General features: G+C 49.6%; 1 protein-coding gene across 2 annotated transcripts in view; it reads left to right on the top strand.

The window, feature by feature from the left end:
• CDH23 (cadherin related 23) overlaps positions 1-22,888 on the top strand; it is a gene marked incomplete at both ends in the record, with an annotated part of 200,662 nt that overhangs the window by 115,993 nt on the left and 61,781 nt on the right. For both annotated transcript variants that reach the window (XM_080621792.1, XM_080621793.1), the window contains 6 exons: positions 2,952-3,101; positions 3,787-3,945; positions 19,332-19,396; positions 19,944-20,181; positions 20,854-20,959; positions 21,352-21,479. In XM_080621792.1, coding sequence (XP_080477918.1) covers positions 2,952-3,101; positions 3,787-3,945; positions 19,332-19,396; positions 19,944-20,181; positions 20,854-20,959; positions 21,352-21,479 — 846 coding nt within the window. The remainder of the gene's footprint in view (positions 1-2,951; positions 3,102-3,786; positions 3,946-19,331; positions 19,397-19,943; positions 20,182-20,853; positions 20,960-21,351; positions 21,480-22,888) is intronic.

A 22,888-nucleotide genomic window follows, 5' to 3' on the forward strand; every position in this document is an offset into this window, starting at 1 on the left:
TGCCTTGCAGGTTGTGAGAGCAGACTTTGGCCATGATTCATGGGAGGTGCATGAGCAGGTCCCATGTAAGTGCCTGGGACCTCTGAAGGAACACATGTACCACCTCCTGGCTTGTCACAGCCTCACATATGAGCTTCTGCCCTTGCCTTGACAGTCTGTGCTATGCTGGCTGTGCCAAAGGATGGTATCCACTTCGCTCCAGTCCCCTGGAATTTAAAAGGGATATTGGGCACGTGGGGCTGGCAAACAGGCCCATCACAACTTGTTCAAATACAGAGCATTTGGGGTAGATCAGTCAGTGGTCACTTTTTTGGGAGTTGGCTATCTGCATGAGGTTGATGCTGGCATTATGACATCTTGTAGCATCGTGTCCTAGCAGCAAGGACATGGTGCAGCTCCTGTTACACGCTCCAAGGAATACATACATGAAGAACAAAGTAATAATTATGCCCAACTGCAGCTACGACTGTCTTTTAGCTGAATTGACATGAAATTTCCATCAGTTGCAACGCTGGCTATGGCTGGGAGGAGGTGTGATGCAGGGAAGGAAGCAGCGGGCAGCAGCCTCAAGCCACAGTGAGTCCACAGTCAGTGCTGGCCCTGTGGGCTGGCACGAGATGAGATGAGCTGGAAAAGAGAGGCTGTGTCCCAGCTTTGTATAATAGCAAAGTTCCCTCTGAAGCCTGTTTCTTTATGGCTCAATTTGTTTCGGATGGAGGGTACATGCAGACGGGTTTATTATTGTAGGGTTGCTAAGCTTTGGCAGGCTGCTCATTAATTTATGCCTCTGAAGGAAGGAAAAGGAGATGATTTGTTTTCAGTGATGGGGAAAATCTCGAGCAGTACAGGAGCTGATGGGTAAGGGACTGGAGGAAGGAAACAAGCAGATAAAGAAGATTGTGCGTCGATACCACACCCATGCATCCCGTGCTAATCCTCAGCACCACAATGAGATGATGCTCTGCTGTAAGCCCACCACTGCACACCAGGATCTTTGTGAGCCTGTGGAGACAGCAGTTGTTTTTCTTCTTCACAAATACATTTCAGATCTGTCGTTTGCTCTGGGTGGCAGGAGCAGGTAGGAAGGGGTGAGGAAAATGCAAGTAGCTCCCCACGGCTTCCTCTGGAGCAGGGGGCACTAGCTGTGAGCTGGGCTGAGCCAGCCCCTTCTGCTGGGCAGCTGATAACAACTTGAATATTCAGATTTGCTTTCAGCCATCCGCAGGGGGCTCACAGTCTCCGGGAACCAGGAGCAAGGAAAGCAGCATGGGGGCAGAAACAAAAAAATAAATAGCTGAATAAATATATAAACGGCAACTCGCAGCAGCCCTCCCAAGAGGCAGATGTATTCCCCTTCTCCAGACCTCACAAGGGGAGACTGAGGCACTCGAGGGGCTGCTAATTAGGAATGGTGGGTATCTGGAGGCTGATCTCCTTCCCCAGCTGGAGGGGAATTAATCCACCCAGCTCTCTTCCAGCAAATACTTAGATTTCTTTTGATGTTTCAACTTTTATCTCATGCCTCCAACAAAGTTGCTCCTTTCTGGCTTCCAAGAAAATCACTCACATTTTGCCACCACGAAAGGTGATTTTGTGTACAGCCCCTGGGAGAGACACCAAGGGCTCAGCAAAGGAGCTGGGCAGAAATTCCTCAATGGAATGGCTTTTTGTCACTGGTGCAAAATGGTTGTTATAAATTGGCATCTTAAGGATAGGGTACCAAATAATGGCTGGGGGAGCAATGCCTTCCTCTTGCCATTCTCTGTATCCTTGCTCCCTCCCTCCCTCCCAGGCTCTGTACCAGTGCCATGCCTCACTCATGCCAGGGCTGGTACTTCCATTTGTCAGCAAAACATCTTTTGGAAGGAGTGAAGTCTGCCCTAAGATAGGTCAGTTTTGTTCCCATGGAGGGATATTCACTCCCCTGTTGTGCACCAGTTGAGCATTGCTGGGCTCCTGGGCAGTTGGTGCCTTTGGGGCTTGCTCCTGCTGTGTGGCTCTGCTGGAGATGCTCAGCTTGCACCCTGCTCTGCAGGCTGCTGGGCAGCGTAGGGAGGAGAGCAAAGAGGGATTCTGCTCATGTCACTGGCTCTCAGCAGTCACACTTGGCCAGCTTTTGCTATTAGTGCCTCTTCGTGCATTTAATTGGTCCCTTTTTCTGATAGGAGGGAGGTCATTCAGGGAAAATTGGAAATTCAGATCTGGCAGCTTTTGAACCTGCTTTTCACGTGCTCTGCTGGGCTGTGCTTTGGGAAGGGGTGCCGTGCCCAGAACAGGGGTCCTAAAGTGCTGGTTTTGGTATGTTGGTGGTCCCACTGCTTTGTTGGCCAGGTCGTGGGAGAGCAAGAGATTTCCCATTCCCAGTTTGAGCTGTCTCACTGGACATAGCCCTTTGACTGGGAGAAAGGCGCTCACACTGTGCCCCCCAGCGCAAGGCAATGAAATCCTGCTGTGTGATAGCCTGTGCTATGTGTGGATCTTGCAACAGTAAAAAAGACTTTCCTTCCAGCTGTGTGCTCCGCAGGTTCATCCCAGGGATGCATTCCTTTCATGTGCACATGGATTTTGTATAAAATGGGTGCACATGAAAAGAAGGTTTATAGAAATCGCATGCATTGTACAGCCAGTAAGCATAATAAAACGCAACAAAGAGTGCTTAAGGTCAGTGTCGAACCCTATGGCTCAGTTAACCAAACCCAAACAGAGAAACACTCCCCTGCACCCCTGGTAATTGCATTTTTACATGTTTGAAGGCAAAGGGCTGTGGCCAAGCTGAGGGCACTGGTAGGTGCACAGCTGATACATAGCTGATACACAGGCTTCGCAGTCAGGTTGGTGCTTTTGTCCTGTGCTTTCTCCTGGGCAGGCCGCTGGTGCCTGCAGCCTTACCCTGCAGATGGGCCAGTTCTTCTCTCCTTTGTCACTGTCAACCTTCCTCTCTCCCTTCCCAGGGACCCAACAGTGTTTTCGAGGTTTACCTGGTGGGCAACAACTCCAACCACTTCATCATCTCACCAACCTCCATCCAGGGGAAGGCAGACATCCGTGTCCGTGTGGCAGTGCCGCTCGACTTTGAGACCATTCCTCGCTATGAATTTTCGGTAAGGCTGCGCCTCTGTGCTCTATGGGATGTCCGTGTTTCTAAGAGTGACTGTTAACCAGGCTTCTCTCTTCCTCTCTCTAATCCACACTACAGTACTTTGGAGCATTATAAAATGGCCAAAAATGGAAATAATAGTAAAGAAAACAGCTGCCAGAGCTTAAGCAGAGGGTACTCCCCCTTGCTATGTCACAAAGCATAAAAGCTATACAGAGCATAAAACTTAAGGTACATCTATGAGGCACCAAAGCTCTCTCCAGCCTCCTGCTCCAGCTTTGCCCTCCTCTCTACCTGAACTATAAATTCACAAGGAAGGCAAAGCAGGTTTATACCACACCAGCGATGCGTATACACATCCTGACAGAGAGGCTCTCATACCACTGGTGGAGGAAGATGAGCAAAACCCTTCCCACCCTTTCTTCAGGCTGTGGTGGGGTGGCAGGTCCTGGCCCCCCAGGCAGAGACTGGGGCAGGGTGCCTGGCTCACCCAGAGCTGAGCAGCTCCCAGAGAAGAGACTCTTTTATGTTTCAAGCGTCTATGCTCTGGTGGTTAGCACTGAGGTGGCTAATCTGGTGAGGAAGCTCAGTTGAGCATTGTTTTCTCATTGAAGAAGAAAAGATAACTCTCCCAAGCATTGCAAATAATGTCTCCAACCCTCCTCCTTTTGCTTCCTGTCTTTGCCCAGCTCTTTGCAAATGAGAGCGTTCCAGACCATGTTGGCTTCGCACGTGTGAAGATTAACCTCATCAACGAGAACGACAATCGCCCCATTTTCAGCAAGGCACTGTACAATGTAAGCCTTTTTGAGAACACCACCGTGGGCACCACCGTCCTCCAGGTCCACGTGAGTAGGAGCATTCTGGCTCTCTCTGCAAAGTCCTTGGCATGAATGTGGCTCCACGGTGCCCATCTCCAAGGGATTGGCTGGGGAGCCTGGTAAAGGAGTGGTGGGAGATGCTGGTAGTAGGGTGAGGTATAGCCTTCCCATGGGCTTTTGGAGCAGGTATCTTGACTTCTGCTGGTCTCTATGTGTGTGGTTCCCACCACACCAGAAACTTGAGGAGATTCCTGCACTTAAACGTCTTATTTGCAGACAGCAGCTTGTCCTGCAGATACTGATCCTACTAGACATGGTGTTGCTTCTCCCTTCTCCTCACTACATGCGATCCAATGAGTATGTCAGTTGTGTACGTGGTTTGTGTCCCATCACATATGCACTGCCTCTCCCTTCCCTCATCTTGTTATGGGAAAAGATGCTGTAGTACCTACTGAACTTGGTCACTTTATCAGTGGGAGTAAATGCCCAATATTTATGTTTCAGTGTGTGTTTTCTCACTCCCTGTTTAGAAGCATCATCTTCCTCAACAAAATCGAGGTCAATTGAGCCAAAAAAAGGTTGAAGGATGGAAAAAGAGGAGAATGACTGTATTTAGCAGAGCATGGCATTAAATGGCTGAAAGCAGAATGGTGGTGCATCAGACAGAGGTGGCGATGACCAAGGAGTGTTTCCATGGGGCTCGTCCCTCCTGTGTGGGTTGGTGGAAGCACTCAAAATCCCTGGCAAGAAGATACGTTTCCCAGGGCGTGAGGGCAATGTCAGTTGAGGTCAGTGCCAATGTGGGGCATAGCAAGAATCAGAACAAATCCCTGAACTGAAGAATGGCAAAAGCTCCTCTGGGACAGGAAATACGAAGCGGGGAGAGCATCAAAACCCCTCCTAGGCTTTGGGTGCATTACTACTGCATTACTACTGGTTTGTCATACATGACTTTGTTTGGCTTTTTCTCTGGCTGCCCCCCTGTCTCCCCCATGCCCCCTGCTCTCCCAGGACACAGCCCCTGGTGTCCCATTGACACAGACATGCCAATCCAGAGAATAAAAGCCCTGACAAAAGGGTTGGGTGTATGCGCCTGTGCATAAGTGTGTTTACTTTACAAACAGATGGTGTGAAACTATAGAGCCCCTGAGCTGTTCCCATCTGACAGTTATTAATATTTCAAGCAGATGTTTAGCTAGTCAGGCCGTCAGACACTAAACAATGAGATTGTTACTGTGTTTTCTCTTTCCCCAACTTCCAGCTATGCCAGCATTTCAGAGTGAACGCAAAATGCCAAGAGTTGAATCTTCTATGATAAATCAGAATGGAGGCAATTAGCACTGAAATCCAGATTACCCTCCCAGCTGATCCCAAACTTTTAACAACCCTCATAAAGTACCAGCTCCTCCTGCTGCTGCTGCTTGACTTCGAGATGCAGCGCTCTGCTTGCTTCCACGCCACTGCCCTTCTGCGTGGTGCCTCTCCAACTGTCCCATGTGCCACACACAAAAAGCCTGCTTTCCTTGCTAATAAATTCCTCCTTTTCTTTTACCTTCTTTTTCTCTTGCCTGGGAGCTCTTTATTGGTATTCACCCATAGCACTTAGGGATCTCAGTGCTGCAAAATGCCCTTTTGTACAGATAAGTGCAGGTTTTGAGCCATGTGTTTTGAGGGGTAATGGATTTTCAGGGTTCTAAGGACAAATCAGGAGGCTTATGAGATCAGGATCAACAGGGGAGTGTGTGGGCTAGGCAAGCGGTCGCCAAAGAATGGCAGGAGGCTTCCTGCCAGCCACTGCTGGAAATGGCCAAGCACAGCTGGCAGGGCAGAGCAGAGCCTGCAGCTCCTTCCCGGCAGGAAGGCAAGCAGCTAAAACCACAGGGGCCGAGGCAAACAGAGACTGCTGGGGAAGTTACTCCCAGCAGCTCAGGAGACCTTGGGCTGGTTACCCACCTTCCAGCAAGCACCTCCCTGCTAGACCCCTTTGCTGTGCATGGCTGCAGGGGTGCTGGAGGGGGGAAGGGGTTTTCTTCATGACCTGGGAAGAGCAGCAATCCCACCCTGCTGAGCAAGCACGCTCCTCACTGCCACCCTTTCCCCACTCCTTGGCCAGCTGAAAATGAAAAGGCAAAAACCAGAGCAAGCAGACTTCATTTGCAGTGACAAATGGCCATTCACCTCTGCAGCATTTCAGCTCCTAATGTCAGTGACAGCAGAGAAACATTGCCTGTTACACGTATAAATCAACTGTAAAACAACCCAAAGTGCAGGCATCCAGTGCCACTGCCTGCTTTCTGCTCTCTGCCTCTTTCCTTTTGCCCAGAGATGCTCTCTTACACACTCCTGTGGCTTCCTGGGCAGATCTGTTACTTCCCTAGCACAGCACAGCCTTTTCTGCCCTCTGAGACTTTCTCTGCTCTTTGTTCTTTGTTTTGCATTCCCTTCACTTCCTGTCTGTCCATTCATCCATCCATTCATCCATCTGTTTAATTCTGTCCATGAAAGGCATTTATCATATATATTCGGTAGTCATTTGCTTGCATGAGAACATCTGGAGAGTCCAGGCTTCACAGGCACAGCTCTTGTTCTGTGCAGGGAGCCTGCAGTACACCCAAAGGCAGCCTTCCTGCCTTCGTGCTCTTTATCCACCTGATAAACCCCTTAGGCCAGAGATTTCTTCTGTTTGCTTTTGCAGAGAGTGGCATGAAGAGGCCCTTGCTCAAAGCTTCCAGGCTGCCCTGTAACATATCCTTGCAGTTTGGAGTTAGGTGTACAATGCAACCCAGCAGCTGAGCAGAGCGGTGCGCAGGCTGCCCAGGGATCCGCAGTTGCTAGTAGCCTCTCCCCATGTGAACTTCTCTTTTCCCCTGCCCCAGGCCCTGCTGTGCCTGAGAAAGCCTGGCTGGAAAGGCCACAGTGTGGCACATTCCCTCAGCGAGGCTAGGGTGAAGCAGGGAGGTGGCCAGAGCTCATCCTGAAGATACGGGCCAGTTCTGCCCCAGCTACCAAAAAATATTGAAATATTGTATTTTTTTTCTGAAACAACTGGCCATGAAACCTTTTAATAACACAACAGAAAAGGTCAGAGAAAGAATTTCACACTTCTTGAGCAAGCAGTCAGCCAGTGTAACTTCATGCCTTCCAGGAACGAGAGGCAGCAAGAGCAATATACTGCACCCTAAATGAACTGGGGCTCTGATACCCCCAGACAAGTGCTGCCAGGGCAGCTGGTAGCTTTTCATGGGTGCTGCGGGCTGGAAAGCTGAGCTCCAAAGAGGTGTGTTGAGGAAGGGTGCCAACTCCGCATGGTACAGAGGGCTTTAAGCTATAATACGAAGCCCTCGGGGATGATGGTGCTAGGGTGGATGAATGGCCATGTTCAGCTGTAGCCATGATCAGTGTCTGTGATGGGCTTAGCAAACATCTGCCAAAATGGGTCCCAGCATCTGGTTTTGTCCTGGGGTGAGAGGAGCAGGATAAAGGAGGGTATCTCCAGCCCTGTCTCTCCCAGCTGATAAGCCCAGTAGCTGGAGGAGAGGATGAGTTGCCAGCTAGTCGCATCCACAGATCTCAGACCAGATGGAGGATAAATCTGCTGCAGAGGGACAAACCAATGGGCAGATGAAGGAAGAACAGATAATAGGGCATGGTCCAATATCCCTGCCTCTATCTAACAGCACCAGTACAAGTCTTGAGGAAACAAGGTCTGGCATGAATATTGACATTGCCAGAGCAAATCCCCACTACAGAGGAATAGCAATTCTGTGGGAGCAGTGAATGATGAGAGGGGGAGATCCAGAAGGAATGCTCTCTGCTTTGGGACAAAGTGCTAGGCAAGGGCTGAGGTCCAGGACTAGTGAAGACCTAGTGGAGCCAGTCCATTAGTTCTATTTGAGTCCAGATGCAGCAGAAGCCCTCAGATATGTGTCCCCATGCTGCTGCTACTCTCCATTTTCCAAGCTGCGTCATTGCCAGCAGCAGGAAGTAGTATTGCTGCTTCACAAGCCATCATGTAGCTTATCAGCTGAGACAGGAGCAGAAAGAAAAGTCTCAGGGTGAAGAGGACTGAAGCTGGTCAGGCATCAGACCTAGCTGCTCAGGTTTCTGCTCCTTCCTTCCCCAGGTGTGGAGGGTTTGACAGTGGTCCCAGAGCCTCACATCGCATGAGCTGTGCTGGGGCCCCCATGAGGAGCTCCTCTGTGACCTGGGGAGGGGGAGAGGCATTGGCACTAGATAAAGCTTTTAGTGGGGAAATTTTTTGGGTGGAAGAAGCTATGAAAACGTGGCCTTGCTTCTGGGGTCACCAAGACCCAGCCCAGATTCCAGCAAGCTCTCCTCAGCAGGACGAAAAGATGGAGGGTTCATTCCAGCATCCCCTCTTGTCATTTCTGGCCCCTCGCGTGTGTGTAAGATGCTTGGCTGGGAAGAGTAAGGAAGGTGCAAGCATGTGTTCACGCTTGTCGCACTGAGCCTGTAGCGTGTCTGGGTCCTGCCACCTTGCAAGGCTGCAGGGTCTGAGCACTGTAATGGATGGAGCGGAGAGCACAGCATCCCTCCAGACCTGTCTTTGGACACTGCTGCTTTGACAGCAGCTGCCATGAGTCAGTGTGATGCCAACTTCCCAAAAGCCAGGGACCTGCACAGTGGTGTAGGTCTGTACATTGTTCTCCTTTGCTGACGTATTTGCTAGATCTTGATGAATGGGGAAGGGGCCTAGGACGACCCAGTAAGAAGGTACGAATTAAGGGGCTGGAGGTCTCCTTAAGCTCAATACACTACAGACCTGCACAGCAAAGTCCTCCTGAAAACCTCTGATAACTAAAATCATTAAAGCCTAAACAAACCAAGAGTAACTTGTTTTTAACACAATGCATTTGATTTGCCTTGAAGGGTCTGGAGAAAAATGGTTCTCCAGAGAAGTGTGGAAAGTAATCCTAGCTCTGTGATCCCTCCTCTTTGCCTTATTTGCTGTGGTCTGGCTTGGCTGTGCAGGCTAGGATCTGTAGCTGCAGGCTCTGTCAACTGGCTGGCAAGAAGGATCCAGCTGGGGAGGCTGCTGGTGGCCCCCTCTCTGCCCAGGCTCCCTGGCAAATGGTTGAGATGAAAAGGGGAGAGGAGGAGGAAGGAGTTTGCAGGAAGTACATTACCTGGCTGCCCACCTTCAACCCCCACACAAGCATCTCCCAGCAGAGGTATTAATTCCTGTGATTCCCAGTGCTTTTCTGGCGCTGTTCCTTACTCAGGGCAGGTCAGACGATTCAGTCACCCATTCAGGCACCTCTCTGACATACATCAGATGAGCCATGCTTATGAAAATAACATCAACACCTCCCTGGGATGGCCATGTAGCAATTTGTCCCAAATCCTTGTTGAATTAGTGACTGCCTTCTCCCAGTGACCTTATCCACCCACATCCTTGCAAGGTTATGCTCTTTGCTTTACCTTGCTGCCCTCCCTACCCAGAAATACCTCTGGTCTGGGATCATGCTGAGTTTTTCCCCATGACAGCCACCCTCAAGAAGTCTGAAGGTGATGCTGGAACTTTTCAGAGCTTTGAAATGTTTGCCCTATATACAACATTTTCAGGCAAGCCTGCTGGTGTGCTTTCCACAGTTATCTTTTGCAGACCCTCAGGAATAGTCTGAGCAGTCCACAGACCTCAAACTATAAACTATGGTGCCCAATTCAACCATCAACATCAATTTCAGCATGGGAATGATTTTCTGTAGTTTGTGGTATGCAGCAAGGTGGGTACAAAAACCATCATGTTCCCTCAGGACTTGATAACCTGAATCTGTAAGACAGTCTGTGCTTTAAAAAACACCACCTTCCCTTTTTTTCTTGAGTTTCAGATCATAATTTTCAGATTATAGAGGGAAGACATGAAGGCCCCTCTGTCATTTTTGCAAATGCCTTAGCCTATGTATTTTTATATATGTGTGTGCATATTATTATATATATGTATGTGTGTATGTGCATGCTGGTTCACATTCCTGGATAGCCCCTTTCTGCTATCTCCCATGGGTTGTGCCTAACCTGATCATCGTCCCCAACACATCCTTTCACATGGATTTTTGTCTTCCCCCTCCCTGGCACTGCACTTCCTCAGGAGAAGCCTTGTTAGTAAGAGCCTAATGAAGTAAATGCACTAATTAACCTTCCATTACTCTCCTCATTAAGGCAACCTTTAATTTGGTTGGCAAAGTTTCTCTCCTTTACCATCCAGCTGTCAGTTTTCTTCTGGTTCTTTGATCTGTCTTTGGCCTCACATTGGGGGTGGGAAAATCAATCCCAGCCTGATTTTCTTTCCCCTTCTTTCCAGCCAGCTGTAAATGCCAGTCAACAAGAAAGTAATAATGTAGTTTTCCCACTCTGGGAAGGAGAGTTGCAGACATCAATAAGCACCTATTTAAAATGTAAATCACTTTCTCAATCAGCCATCAGCTTGCACTGGTGCAAGTTTGGTGGGCAGCACAGGGATGCTATGGTCCATGGGCTCCTGCATCCTGGCCTGGAGCCTTGCAGTGGTACTGGGGCAGCTTTGGGATTGCACCCCTCTGGGTTTGTTCAAATCCAAGTGCATGCGGCTGACACAGGTGACATGGGGTTTTGCAAACCTGGGAGGTTTCCTCTGGTTGCCTATGGAGCCTTCAGGTCTCACCCCACCCTGCGCCCTTCCATCCCTTTGGTCAGGGGCACTCGCTGCCCCCTAACACCTGGTAGCTGGCGCTGTCTTTTGTTTCCAGATGATCTCCAAAGGTTTTCTTTCCCCTTCTTTCTCTTGGAGAAAAAGTGAATGCATGGGGCAGAAACAGTCTGAGATAAAAGGCAATAGTTGTAGAGGCTGAATGGAGAAGCTGGCCGTAGCTTTGAGCTGCTGGTGGGCGATGTGCTGTGCCAAGAGGCTCACGCCAAGCTGTATTTCTGTCCCACATGGTGATGGTGACTGTGTAGACCAGCCTTGAGGGAAAGCCCATATTGCTTCCGATTTTGGAAAGGTTGCATAGAGTAAGGAACGTAGCCAGTCAGAGCAGGGAGTGAGGTGGGGAAATACCTTGCAAATCAATGGATGGATGAAAAGGCTTCCAGGGATGACCATACTTTCAGCTTCTGCTCCCCATTTCATCTGGGAGATAAAGCATCCCCTGTCCCATCCATGGCGCCTGGGGTGCTCTCCCAGCATCAGGACCAGATTGTGGTGCAGCCTATCATCTCATGGGGCATTGGTGGTCAGTAGGACAGCATTCCTGGATGTTGCCATGAGGAAAGCACAGAACTTCTCAACCTTTTGCAGTTGACTAATGCTCTAAATTTTACTTAGGGGGTTGAGTTTGTGTTGTGCCTACTGCACCTATATTAGAAGTAGCATGCACCTTCTTTGCCTTTCCGCATAGGTTTGGGGTGTACAGTGTGGTCAACCACTAGGAGAAGAGGACTTGCAAGTTAGCTTCCATCCTTTCTTTGTGCCTGAAGTAAATGGAAAATGTATTGGAAAGCCTTTGCTGAAGAGGGTGAATAGCAGGGAGGTGGTAATGAGGCACTTGCCATCCAAACATCCAGTGTGAGTGGGTGATGCAGGGGATAGGCTCAGGCATGGGGAGAGGACTTTCAGGAAAGCAGAAGGGAGTTCAAAGGACACTGGCAGGAATATGAAAGCATGGCTCAGTAGCAGCTCATAGAGGATGGAGAAGGCAGGGGACTGTCAGTTGGATGTATTTGATGTCCTCCAAGCATGGACTTCGTCCCTTCTTTCAGCCCTTCTCCCCTCCCCTGGCCCACACATCTCATCTTCCTCCCATTAGCATCTTAATTGATCTTGTTGTTCTCAATCCCCCTGAGTGCTCCGACTCCAGCTGTGCTTAAACAGAACAAAATCTCTTCCAATTTCCCCACTGCTTAAAAGAAAATTGAATCCTTTATCTGCAAGAGGAGAGAAAAACTGCAAATACATGAAACAGTAAATAGTTAAATAATCAAAGCAGGCGATTCCAAATTGCTGGAAAGTTAAACATGAATGGCTTGTCTTCTTCCTGCATGGTTCTTGTTTTTTGAAAACAAACAAAAAAAAAAAAACCCAAAAAACCTACATAAAAATACGCTTGCTCTCCTTGTTCCTGTTAAACATTCTTATCAATCCAGCTCTGTAAATAAAGGAAAGGGAAGGAGGGAGTTACCAGGTAGCAGCATGATTGACAGATTTGAAGTCTTCGTCTGTTTGTCAGGGCCCAGTGCTCTTTGGCTGTGTTTATCTCTTTAATCTAAATATCAATCCGTAAGACTGAAATGGGATGGAATAGGAATCATGACAGCCTGAGAGCTGAGGAGAGAGACACTTATTGCAGCTTTTGCAGCCTCTACCTGTCCTGATGGAGCTGTCAGGATAAATGCACAGTTAACGCGCAAAGGTGGCAAAACCAAAACAAAATCACAGACACACCACATCACACCCCTCCCCCCACAAAAAAAGCCATTTCAGCCTGTGAGATGGGAAAGAAAAATGCGGAGCAAATGCAGACCTGCTCCTGTCCAAATTGCATTCTGCAAAGGACAAGATGGGCACCAGGATTCCCCCTGACCCTTCCCAGTGTTCCCAGTAGGAGATAAGGTTGGGTAGCCTTCTCTTGATGGTGATGTGGGAGGTGTCTGGGAGCTGAAAGGAGAATTTTTTCCCAAGGTGCTGCTTGCTGCCATGTGAACACCTCAGCTTCACACATCATTCTCAGCAGTCCCTTTAGGGCAATACCCATCTTCACCTCAGTATGTCTTCTCTCACCTTTAGCAGCTCTGAGCAAGGGCAACTCCGTCATTGCTTTCCCACCTGCAAAGCTCCAACAGAGCCACTGCTCCTGTGATTTGAATCTGTTTTCCAAGCTGGCCTCCCCCATACCCACAGCACCCACATCTCTCCCAAAGCAGCCAGGGCTCTGTTTCCTTGAGCAAAGAGTTCCCATGCAAATCAGCACCCAGCAGGTGCCATTAGCTGAAGCAATGACAGAAGCAACGTCACCCCATGAAAAGATGATCTTGTGCAGCCTCATGCTGCTGACCGGCTGCTGTTGAGGTGTTAAGGGGAGGCTAATTTACCTAAATAGGGCATTTGGGAGCCATGAGATGTGTAAATCAATCTCCTGAGATCCTTTGCTACTTCTGCCTCAGGCCATAGGCTCTGCTTGGTCTTCCAACGGCTGGCTGCTGTATCCTGTAACCAAACCCCTTTTGGTTAACTCCAGTCACAGAAGTAAATCTAAGGCTCCCCACCCTCTAAAACACCCTTAAGAAGCAGATACTTACTGTATGACTGAAACTCAGATTTAGTTTCCCGCTCCTGGGGAGCGAGGATGTTGTCTTCCTATAGCTCAGCCTATGGTTTCTGGACCATAGTTTTCCTTCGGCTTAACAAGGAGCATCCCTGTTGCTCTCTCTGGGAATGCCTCTGCCTGGCAGGTATATGGTTTGGCCTTACTACCCCTTGCTGACAAACTAAAAAGCCCACTCTCTGGCTGGCTTTGCTTCACACTCAGAGCTGCTTCACACTCAGTCCAGTTTCAGAGTGAATTATCTTCATTGCTTCTGGAAAAAGGTTGGGCTTTGTCATTCCCTTTCTCCAAGCCAGGATTCAACATAGAATCATAGACTAGTCTGGGTTAGAAAGGACCTTAACAATCATATCGTTCTAAGCCCTCTGCCATGGACAGGGACACTTTTCACTAGACCAGATTGCTCAAAGCCCCATCCAGCCTGGCCTTGAACGCTTCCACAGCTTCTCTGGATAACCTGTTCCTGTGCCTCACCACGCTCACAGTAAAGAACTTCTTTCTTATAATGTAATCTAAATCTACTCTTTTTCATTTTAAAGCCATTATCCCTTGTTCTACCACTACATGTTCATGTCCAGGTGAGGACCAGTTTGGCTCTTCCCTCCTCCTCTGCCTTTTGTACCCTTCTCCCTGATGTGCCTCAGATGATGCTTGTGCTCATCTCCTGAATTAAACAGAGTTGCAGATGATGGGAGGCATGACTGGCTTCCAGGAGCTTTTCTGAATACTTCAGGGATCATTGGGGATTTATATTTCCTCCACCGGACTTTGACCTTAATTTCTTCCATTTTGCTGGGCTGTAAAATTCATTAGAGACCCAACAGCAAAGTGATTGAGATGTCAAGCCAGGCAATTGTGTGGTTATTTAATTTATCAGATGTGCTGCTTGCCATTTAGGTGGACAACAGGAGAATATGAAATCAATACAATTCATTAGTGGAGAACTTGTGCCCAGCTCCAGCTTGGAACTCCAGTAAAAACACCAAGACAGGTTTCTAAATGGTCTGGGTGACACCTTGCACACTGGAAACATGTGCTCAAGATGCCAGCTTCTCTCACTCAAGGGGTGTCTTCTGCCAGCTCATGTTTTAAACCCCGGTCTCCAGCTATTGCAGCAGCCCAGCTACAGTACATTACTTCCCGTTAAACCAAGGCTGCCCAGGCAAGTGTTAAACTCTCTTGCAAGGAGCTGGTGTTGCAGGGAACACTGTTATAAAACACAATCAAGGAGGCTGTTGTTTTCCCTCGGTGGCTGGCAGAACAGGTGGGGAAAAGCTCTGCAATTCCCAGGGGGGTTGATTGGCTATTTCTTCCCACCCAGCCAGGTTCAGCACAGCCCGCTAGGGTCGTTAGTGGCGACTGAGTTCCCGGCTCCGCACGTGGTCTGGAGCTGCTGGGGAAGATGGCAGCGGTACCTCAGCATCGCCCGGCTTCCCCACTCCCACCTCCCTGCTTCTCATCTAATCATGCCACTGGGCTCCAGCTCTGCAATGCCGGCCAGCCGCGAGCTCCACTTGGGCCTGATTGCCACCTCCCACCAGGCAGCTGCTCTTTAAAGGCCTGGGAAAGAGCATGGTCAGGGCAGGTGATGCCAGCAAGAGAGCTGTTTTCCATCTGGGAAGGGCATAATGACTTTTAAGTAGGTTTTCCATTGGTTTTCTTGATGTGGTTTTGCAGCCTGGCGACTGCTTCTCATGGAAGCTCTTGGGCCTTCACATTTCTCTTCCCCAAATCACAAATCAAACCCCAATCTGGGCAGATACCAGAGGTTAGCTGTTACTCCGCTGGCACCTGAAGATTGCAGTGATTGCATTTAAGAAGGGATGCTTGCTGTTTAAGATACCTAGGTTTAGGTGGCTTCAAAACTCAGTATGACTACAGGGCATGGCTCCCTGCTCCGGGTTGCTTGTACCGTGGTCTGAGCAGCCTGTGACTGCCAGTCTGCACCAAGGAGCAGCCACACCCGTCTCATTTTCTTTCCTAGGAAACTGCAAACAAGTAGGAAGCAGACAGAAATCTTCCTTCTATTAGCTTTCTCCCATGGCCCAAGCACTGGTGCCTTGGTCTCCCTGCTGCCTGCTCAGTGTGGGCAGGGGAGCAGGCAGGCAGCAGGAGGATGAGACTCACGCCTGGTCACTCCAATACCCTGACAGCTTTTTGACGTCCTGTAATTGCTTTCGTGCTACGACTCTTTTAAGCAGAGAGCTTCTGCCCGAAGCAATTTGCTCCCCATCAATTTTTATTTCCTCATTTCTGCATGTGAGGTAGGGGAAGGAAAACAAAGAGGGCAGACAAGAACAAACTGAGCTGGGACCCGCTCTAGCAGCCCATGCAGATAGAAAGGTGGGAAGGATTTGGCTCCCTTGGTGCTGATGGAGCCATCTTCAGGCAGGCAGGACATGGCAGCCTGTCTCATCCAGAAAATAATAGTCATCCTTCCAACTTTGCTCACCCCTATAACCAGTCTCCAGCTGCTTATACCTGTCTGACAGATTTGGGGGGAGGACTTCCATACTGGGGGCTCCACAGGGGATCCGTGTTGCCCTGAAAAGCAGTTCTTGGCTCTTTCAGCCCTTCCCTGCTCTTCATGCCATGCTCCTTGAAGCTGCTGTGAGTAGTCTCTTAAACTCAGGCAGTTTAAGGAGTCATTGAGTGAGCTCGGTGGATGATGAATGTTGAAACCATTATGGGTGAAGCTCCGTGGAGCTGTTTAAAACTGAATTCTCCCATGTAAATTTCTGCTCCATCAATCCTGATGACATGTCAAACATTGCTATTGTTTCCTGAACAAATTGGACAACATGCCCTTTCCTGCAGATTTGCCCACGAGACCAGAACCGCTCACTGGCTCTTCGTTTTTGCCTCTGGCTCTGTGGGCCCACAGGCTGGTGGGGAAAGCTGTACATGATGGCCCCTGGTGGGACAGAAGGGGGATGTCTGAAATATTTGATTGGGGGATGGAGATGGATTGAGAACTGGGTGTGGGTATTTCTGTGCACCTGTGATTCATATACCGGGTGCCCACACCATCCTGCAGCTCAGTAAATTAATCCTCTGGGTTATCCAGGCTTTCTCTTCTTGCCACTCTCCCAGAGTTTAGCCGCACAAATGTGTTTTTTTAGAAGCGGTCTGTGCCTGTGACAGCTCATAAAAGTACAGATGTGGACCCGCATTTTCATCCTGCCCTTTTGCAGGCTCCAGTGGGCAAATCCCACTTTAATATTCTGGGCAGGAGAGGAGCAGACGTAAAAGCCATTTGATTGCTTCTCCAGGTGGAACCCCAGGATACTTCCAGCCAGATGCCTTTCCTCCCCCAGCTGCTGAGGGGGGTGCGAGCATGCCTGGGGGGGACGACCAGTCAGTCAAGGGGCTGAGCTTCGAGAAAACAGCTGGTACCCAGGGACTGTGAAAGGCCCCAGAAGCTTTTGTCTCCATGGGATTTGGGGTGTTCTGCATGCCGGTTGCGTATGTTCCCTGGGAACTCTCAGGATTGCTTTGCAGACGGGGTGCATGTCACCTCCTGAGGTGTTTGAGCATCTAAGCGTCTTTTTTACCCTTAGAGGGAAAAAGTTTGGTAATGCAGAAACAAGTGTAGATCGAAAATTAAATATGCTGAGCGTGCATGGTTTTGCTTTTTGCATATTCCCTGTCACGCTCAAGTAACCTGCTCTGTTGCCCTGCATTATGTCCATGATGTTCAGTTGCCAGGAAAGCCATCAAGCAGGCATCACCTCCCACCTCCCCTGGTGTAAATCAGGGTCATTAATTAGCCTGGCTCATGAGGTGGTATACAGGGCAGAGCTAGGTTGTCCAGCCTCCTGGCTCCTCGTGAGCGGGTCACTTTGTGTTGCTGGCAGTTTTGGCTGGCTTGGCATCCCCACAGCTCGGGGTCCAGCCCACCCTCCTGGCTTGGCTCCCCACCACCTCCCACACCAAGAGGCTCTGTGCTAACCTTCTTATAACCTTTCTCCTTCCCTATATTTTTTTTCCCCATCAGAAGAAAATTACACTTTCCCAGTGTTGTCTGTCACTGCAGTAAGCACTTACGAGTGCAATTGTACGGGGCCAAATGAAGGGAATTCATTTTGCCTGTGCTCTGTGGCATTGTCAGGCCCCCTGTAAATCACTATCTCATCACCAGCCGATCCAGATGCATGGAAAGTGCCTTTCTGGGCTTTGATCTCACACCAGCCACTTAGGGATTAATGGGACCTAGGGGTTCACAGAGATCATGGGTACAGAAATAATGGCTGGGAAAAATCCTGGCTGGAAGATCGAGGGCTGGCAGTGCTGAGGATGCTCAAAGCACTCAAGGATTTTGGGGGGAGAGGGCCCGGGGCCCTTGTTGGTCAGCCCCAGCAAAGCTTTGGGGGTTTGCCATGACGATTCATAGCCACCTGGGCTGGTGGCAGGTGTTAGGATGGGGAATTTATACCAGTATTAACTGGCTGAGGGAAGCTGGGGTGGGCAGATGGTAGATTAGTGCCTCTCCTCCCAGGTGTTTCCATTGGAAAAGCAGGCAGGCTCTGCCTGGCATGGTGCACCTTCATAAGTGTCCTCCCTGGTGTCCTCTGAGGAGGGAGGTGCATCCCAGAGGGGCTTGCCCTCCAGGAACAGGTGCTGCTCACTCTCTGGGCATCTCTCCAGGCAGATTTTGGCAGGCTTGTTCCATTTTGTTGAATGCAATTGCAATGAACATGAGAAGTAAAACGCATCTTAGCAGTGGAGAGGAAAATTGTCAAAATCAGTAGGTCTGCAAGGCTGGTTCCACCAGCCCACCCCTCAGCTGGTGTAAAGCAGTAGGAATTTACCACTCAGCTGGGAAAGCATCGGGGGTGAGAAAAGATGAATTAATCCTAGCTAGTTTTCATGCCTTTTCCTCTCTGCCACCCCGTGGTGTGGCAGGTAAGCGATACATAAGGGTAAAGCAGTTTGGTGTGCTCAAGCTCCTAGTCTACTGTCAAGGGTAATCAAGGCCATCAATAAATCAGGAAGGTTTCAGGAACAGGTTGTGTTCCATGCCAGTCCTAAAATACAGCCATTTGCTGTTATCTGGACATAAAATGTGTCTTTGACCCTGCTTTTTCACAGACCTGTTGGTGTCCAAGTAATCCAGACCGACCTCCATTTAGAAAATATAGTGTGGGAGAAAAAGAGTATTTTGGGGCTTGCATTCCACTTTCCTCACCTAGAAATAAAATTTCCTGCTCCTTTTTCCTGCCGCTGCTCATGCATCTTTTATGTATTCATTAGAGAAAAAACTTTAAAACATGCATAAATCTTGCCTTGCTCATCCAGAGCTGACACACTGCGTTTTGCACACCGTCCCCAGAAGGTGCTGGTTGCTTAGCCGTGACCAGCCTGCTCCAGCTTCAGCAGCTGGTGGTGGTGTACATGCAGCCACTTCTGCACTGGACTGGATGGGAGCTAGCACTGTGTGCCCATACCACAGCATCCCGAGAGGTGTCAGCCCTTCAGTGGGGTTGCAGCAGACTGCACTCCCAGAAGGGCTGCCTGATGGGATCTGCTTGTGGAAAGCAGGATCTCCATCTCTTTCCTTGCTTTTCCTGGTCTGTATTTTGGCCTGGTGGGGGGAGTTTTGAAGTGGGAAGGTTTTTCTTTTTCACCCAGCAGCCCCACCATGCTGCCAGCCCTGAATGCACGGAGAACGGTTGGACATATGCTTATGGGTCTGGCTCTTTGGCTTCATGGGACTAGGATGGGTGGCCCACAAGAATGGTCCATGGAGACATTTATTTCACTTCCGCTTCCCAGATTAGCTCAGTGCATCAGGAAAAGTAAGCATAAAATTTCCCACTGCCAAAGGTTTGGGGAGTGATGCTGAGAGATGCTGATGGAGGGCTGTTACCTAGAGCAGGCTGGGAGTCAGGGACATGCAGGATAACTCAGGCAAGCATAGACAGCCCCAGCCCTTCATCTCTCGGGTGATAAATGGCAGCACATAAGGTATGCACTGGCGTTGCCTGCTGGCATCTGTGTAGAACGAGGTGAATAGGACATAATGGATTCACTAGTGTGTGTAATGCAACATTCCCATAAATACCTTCATTTATCAATAAACTTTTATTTTCTCAGGCAACTGACAATGACGTGGGCACATATGGGAAAGTCAGTTATTTTTTCAGTGATGACCCTGACCGGTAAGTGTGACTGAACCCACCAGCATGACTTTGATTCTTCAAAAACCTCTTCTAACCTCACCAAGAAGCCAGATGGCGATTAAGGGCATTTGTTATGTCCTACGTACATATTGCCCCTGTGGTACACCCTATGAAAACCACACGATGGTGTCTCCCAAGGGGGTGAGTTAACTTGAGCACATGCCTGATGCTCAGCGTGTTTAATCACTTTGCTAAATCGGGACCTGGAGAGAACAACAGTTGTTGGCCCTGGATCGTCATGTGTGACTCACTCATGGTGGGTAGGTGGGGGAGGTATGTGGGCTGCCCAAGTAGAAGGGATGTGGAGGCCTCTGAGCCCCCTTTCTCTGCCTGTAGAGCAGTACTGAGGGTTTCTACCCCACCACCTGTGCTAAGCTCTTGGAGATATTCTAGGACTTAATACTTTTCAGACGAAAGCCATGAACTTCACCTGCTGTGGTGCTAGCTCTCAGGCTGCTGCCACCCCATCTGTCTATCCACAGCATGTGGTCACCAGGGCTTTCCCTCTCCTTTCTTGTCCCCGCAGTTTCTCACTGGACAAGGACACAGGCATAATCCTCCTGACAGCTCGGCTAGACTTTGAGACCATGCAGCGCTACACCCTGACCGTCATCGCCCGGGATGGCGGTGGAGAGGAGACGACGGGACGTGTCAGGATCAATGTCCTCGATGTTAATGACAACGTCCCCACCTTCCAGAAGGAGGCATACCTGGGGGCTCTGCGGGAGAATGAGCCCTCCGTCACCCAGGTGGTCCGGCTCCGGGTGAGGGACTGGAGCAGCTCTTCCACTTTGGATGTGCAGTGGAGAGACAGGAGTGGGTTATGTTCCCATCCACCCCTGCTGCTGTCCCTGCTGCCATCCCTCTTGTGTTCCTCCTAAAAAATTTACTGTGAAGTGCAGTTAGGTGCAGTGCTGCAGCCAGGAGCTGCCTCCCTCCTTCTCCTTTCCTCCAAATCCCATGTCTATACAGCATCCTCAGGACCTGGGGCTTCTCCCAGGGCACAGGCACTACCTCTGTATCACCTTGCTCTGCTGAATAAAGTCAGCAGGCACCGAGGGGAAGGTGCTCTGTTGTTGATGGAGCTATAAGCATCTGCTGTAGAGAGAAGGCAGGTAGAGAAGACTGTTTGCTCCTTCAGCATAAAACCAAACTTTGCCATGATGCAAAAGCATGGCTTTCTTTCCCTCCATAGGCTTGATGAGTAACGCAGGGAGATCAGGAGAGGGGGACCCAGCAAGTTGTTCCTGGGAGGCAAGATGGGAGGAGAGGTTGGTTTACAAACCTCCTCAGAATGCATCTTCCCCAATGAGTGCATCTTCCTCCATCACTTTTTCACTCTCCTTGGGCCCAGCCTACATCTCCCATCCCCTTGTCTCTTTACTGTTGCACTTCACAGCTCCCATGCTCATTTACTTCCTCTGCTCACTCCGCAGGCATCTGATGAAGACTCCCCTCCAAACAACCAGATCACATACAGCATTGTGCAGGCGTCTGCCTTTCAGGATTACTTTGACATTGCAGTGTCAGAAGGGTATGGAGGTAAGCACTGGTCCAGGGACCACGGAGCCCTTGACAAGCAGAAGCAGCAGCTCAGGCTGCATTTGTACTCCTGCAAGCATCATATCAGCAGGCTTTAGGAAGTTTTTCTGGCAGCTCCCATGCTTGTCCTGACCTGACCTCACCTGCAATATGTTCCTTTGCAGCAGGACTTGAGCCAAGCCACTGCGGAGCTGTGTTTCTGTGGGTGTACAGCTTGCTCTGGGTTATGCTAGCTCAGTAATGCCCAGCATTTATGTTCTAGGGGCATTGCCACCTCGAGCAGTCACTGTTGGGCCTGGGGAGCTGGTGTGGGTGGGTCACACTCTGAGCCTGCCAGCTGTCCTGCTCGGTGCGTGAATGCCCCCTGACTGCTCTGCTTTGCATCCTTTCAGTGATCAGCGTGAACCACCCCCTTGACTACGAGCAGGTGGCCAACGGGGTTATTTACCTGACTGTGATGGCCAAGGATGCTGGGAACCCGCCGCTCAACAGCACCGTCCCCGTCACCATAGAGGTGTTTGTAAGTACAGTGCCTGACCGGTCTGTTGTGGTTTCCGTACAATTGCTCCGTAGAGTGCCATTAGCTCATCAATAACCCTGCAAGACTATTCTGCCCTTGGATGCGTACATGTGGGTTGTGATTACCCGTGTCTCATGTATGTATATATGTGTCCCTGACATACTGGTTAAAGAAATACTGTCCCTGTCATGTGATAAGGTCTGAGTGGCAGAGGGTGAGTGATAGTGTCTCTGAGGGCTGTCATCACAGACAAGAGCTGATGGGCTGTCCAGACCCCATGCACCTCCTCCCTCTCCTTGGCCATGCACGATGCATCGGGAAACCACTGAAAGTAATGTGGCAACAGCTGCAGCTAAACGTAGGGCGAGGAGAAGAGTTGGAGATGGGGTGGAGATCTACCCTCTGCTCTTGTTTTTGACTAGAGAGGTTCACTGAACACCTGGTGAGCCCTTCTCTTGGGTCACAGGGAATCCTGGCTGGAATGCTTTTCATGGCCATAGCCAGGAGGCACTCACTGCAGCTTGGATGCAGAGGAGGGAGCTTTGGCTGTGCATTCACACTTGTAGTGTTGGAAATTTATCAGTCCCTGAATCAATCATGGGCAGTTGATTATTTATCTCCCCAACACTGGCTGTCCTGGCCCAGCTGCGGGCTTTGCTGAGCTTCTCAAAGTTTGAGCTTCAAACCCCCTCAAGGAGAGGTTGCTGTTAGGAGAGGTAAAGCATCACAGCGTTCCTTGGGAAGATTAGATCTGATTGTCACTTTGAGGCACATTGTGGTTTGAGGACATCTGGAGGGAGGTATTGGCAATGGAGACAGTTTGCTTGATAACCTGTCAGTCTTGCAATGATGGGATCTAAGCCAGGCTGGCAGCAGCATCAGTCTGAGAAGGTGAAGAAGATGAAGTCCACAGCGCTGTAGGATGGGAGTGAAGTCCCAAGAGCGTGCCTCTCTTCCAGCTCCCCCAGTATGCTCAGGAGAGGGGGAGAAAAGCAGTGTGGGTAGGGTTACTGGTGGTTAAATACATCCTTCCCAGACTGTGCTTCAGACAGCATAAACACCTCTTTCTAAAGACCACACTTCAATGGGTCATCTCCTCCGGGTTGAGTCTGTACATTGGTGGGTTTTAAGTAGCTGTCACTTTTCCCACTCTCAACTGAAGGGATTTTCTCTCAACTGGAAAAAGAAAAGGAAAAAAAAAAAAAAAAAGCCCAAAAATAAGAAGAAAATGAGGAGGAAGTGTTTCACAACGGCACTTGAGGAACAAGAGCCGTGAAAAGGCAGAACAAGAGCGAGTGTGGAGGGAGGTAATTTTTTTTCATCCTTTGGTTGTTGGTTTTTAATAAAGAAGTCAAACTCGCCTTGTAGATTTCCCATTAGGGGACAATACGCTTTTGTAGAGGGAGCTG

Source organism: Psittacula echo, assembly GCF_963264785.1.
Source record: "Psittacula echo genome assembly, chromosome: 6".
Lineage (NCBI taxonomy): Eukaryota > Metazoa > Chordata > Aves > Psittaciformes > Psittacidae > Psittacula > Psittacula echo.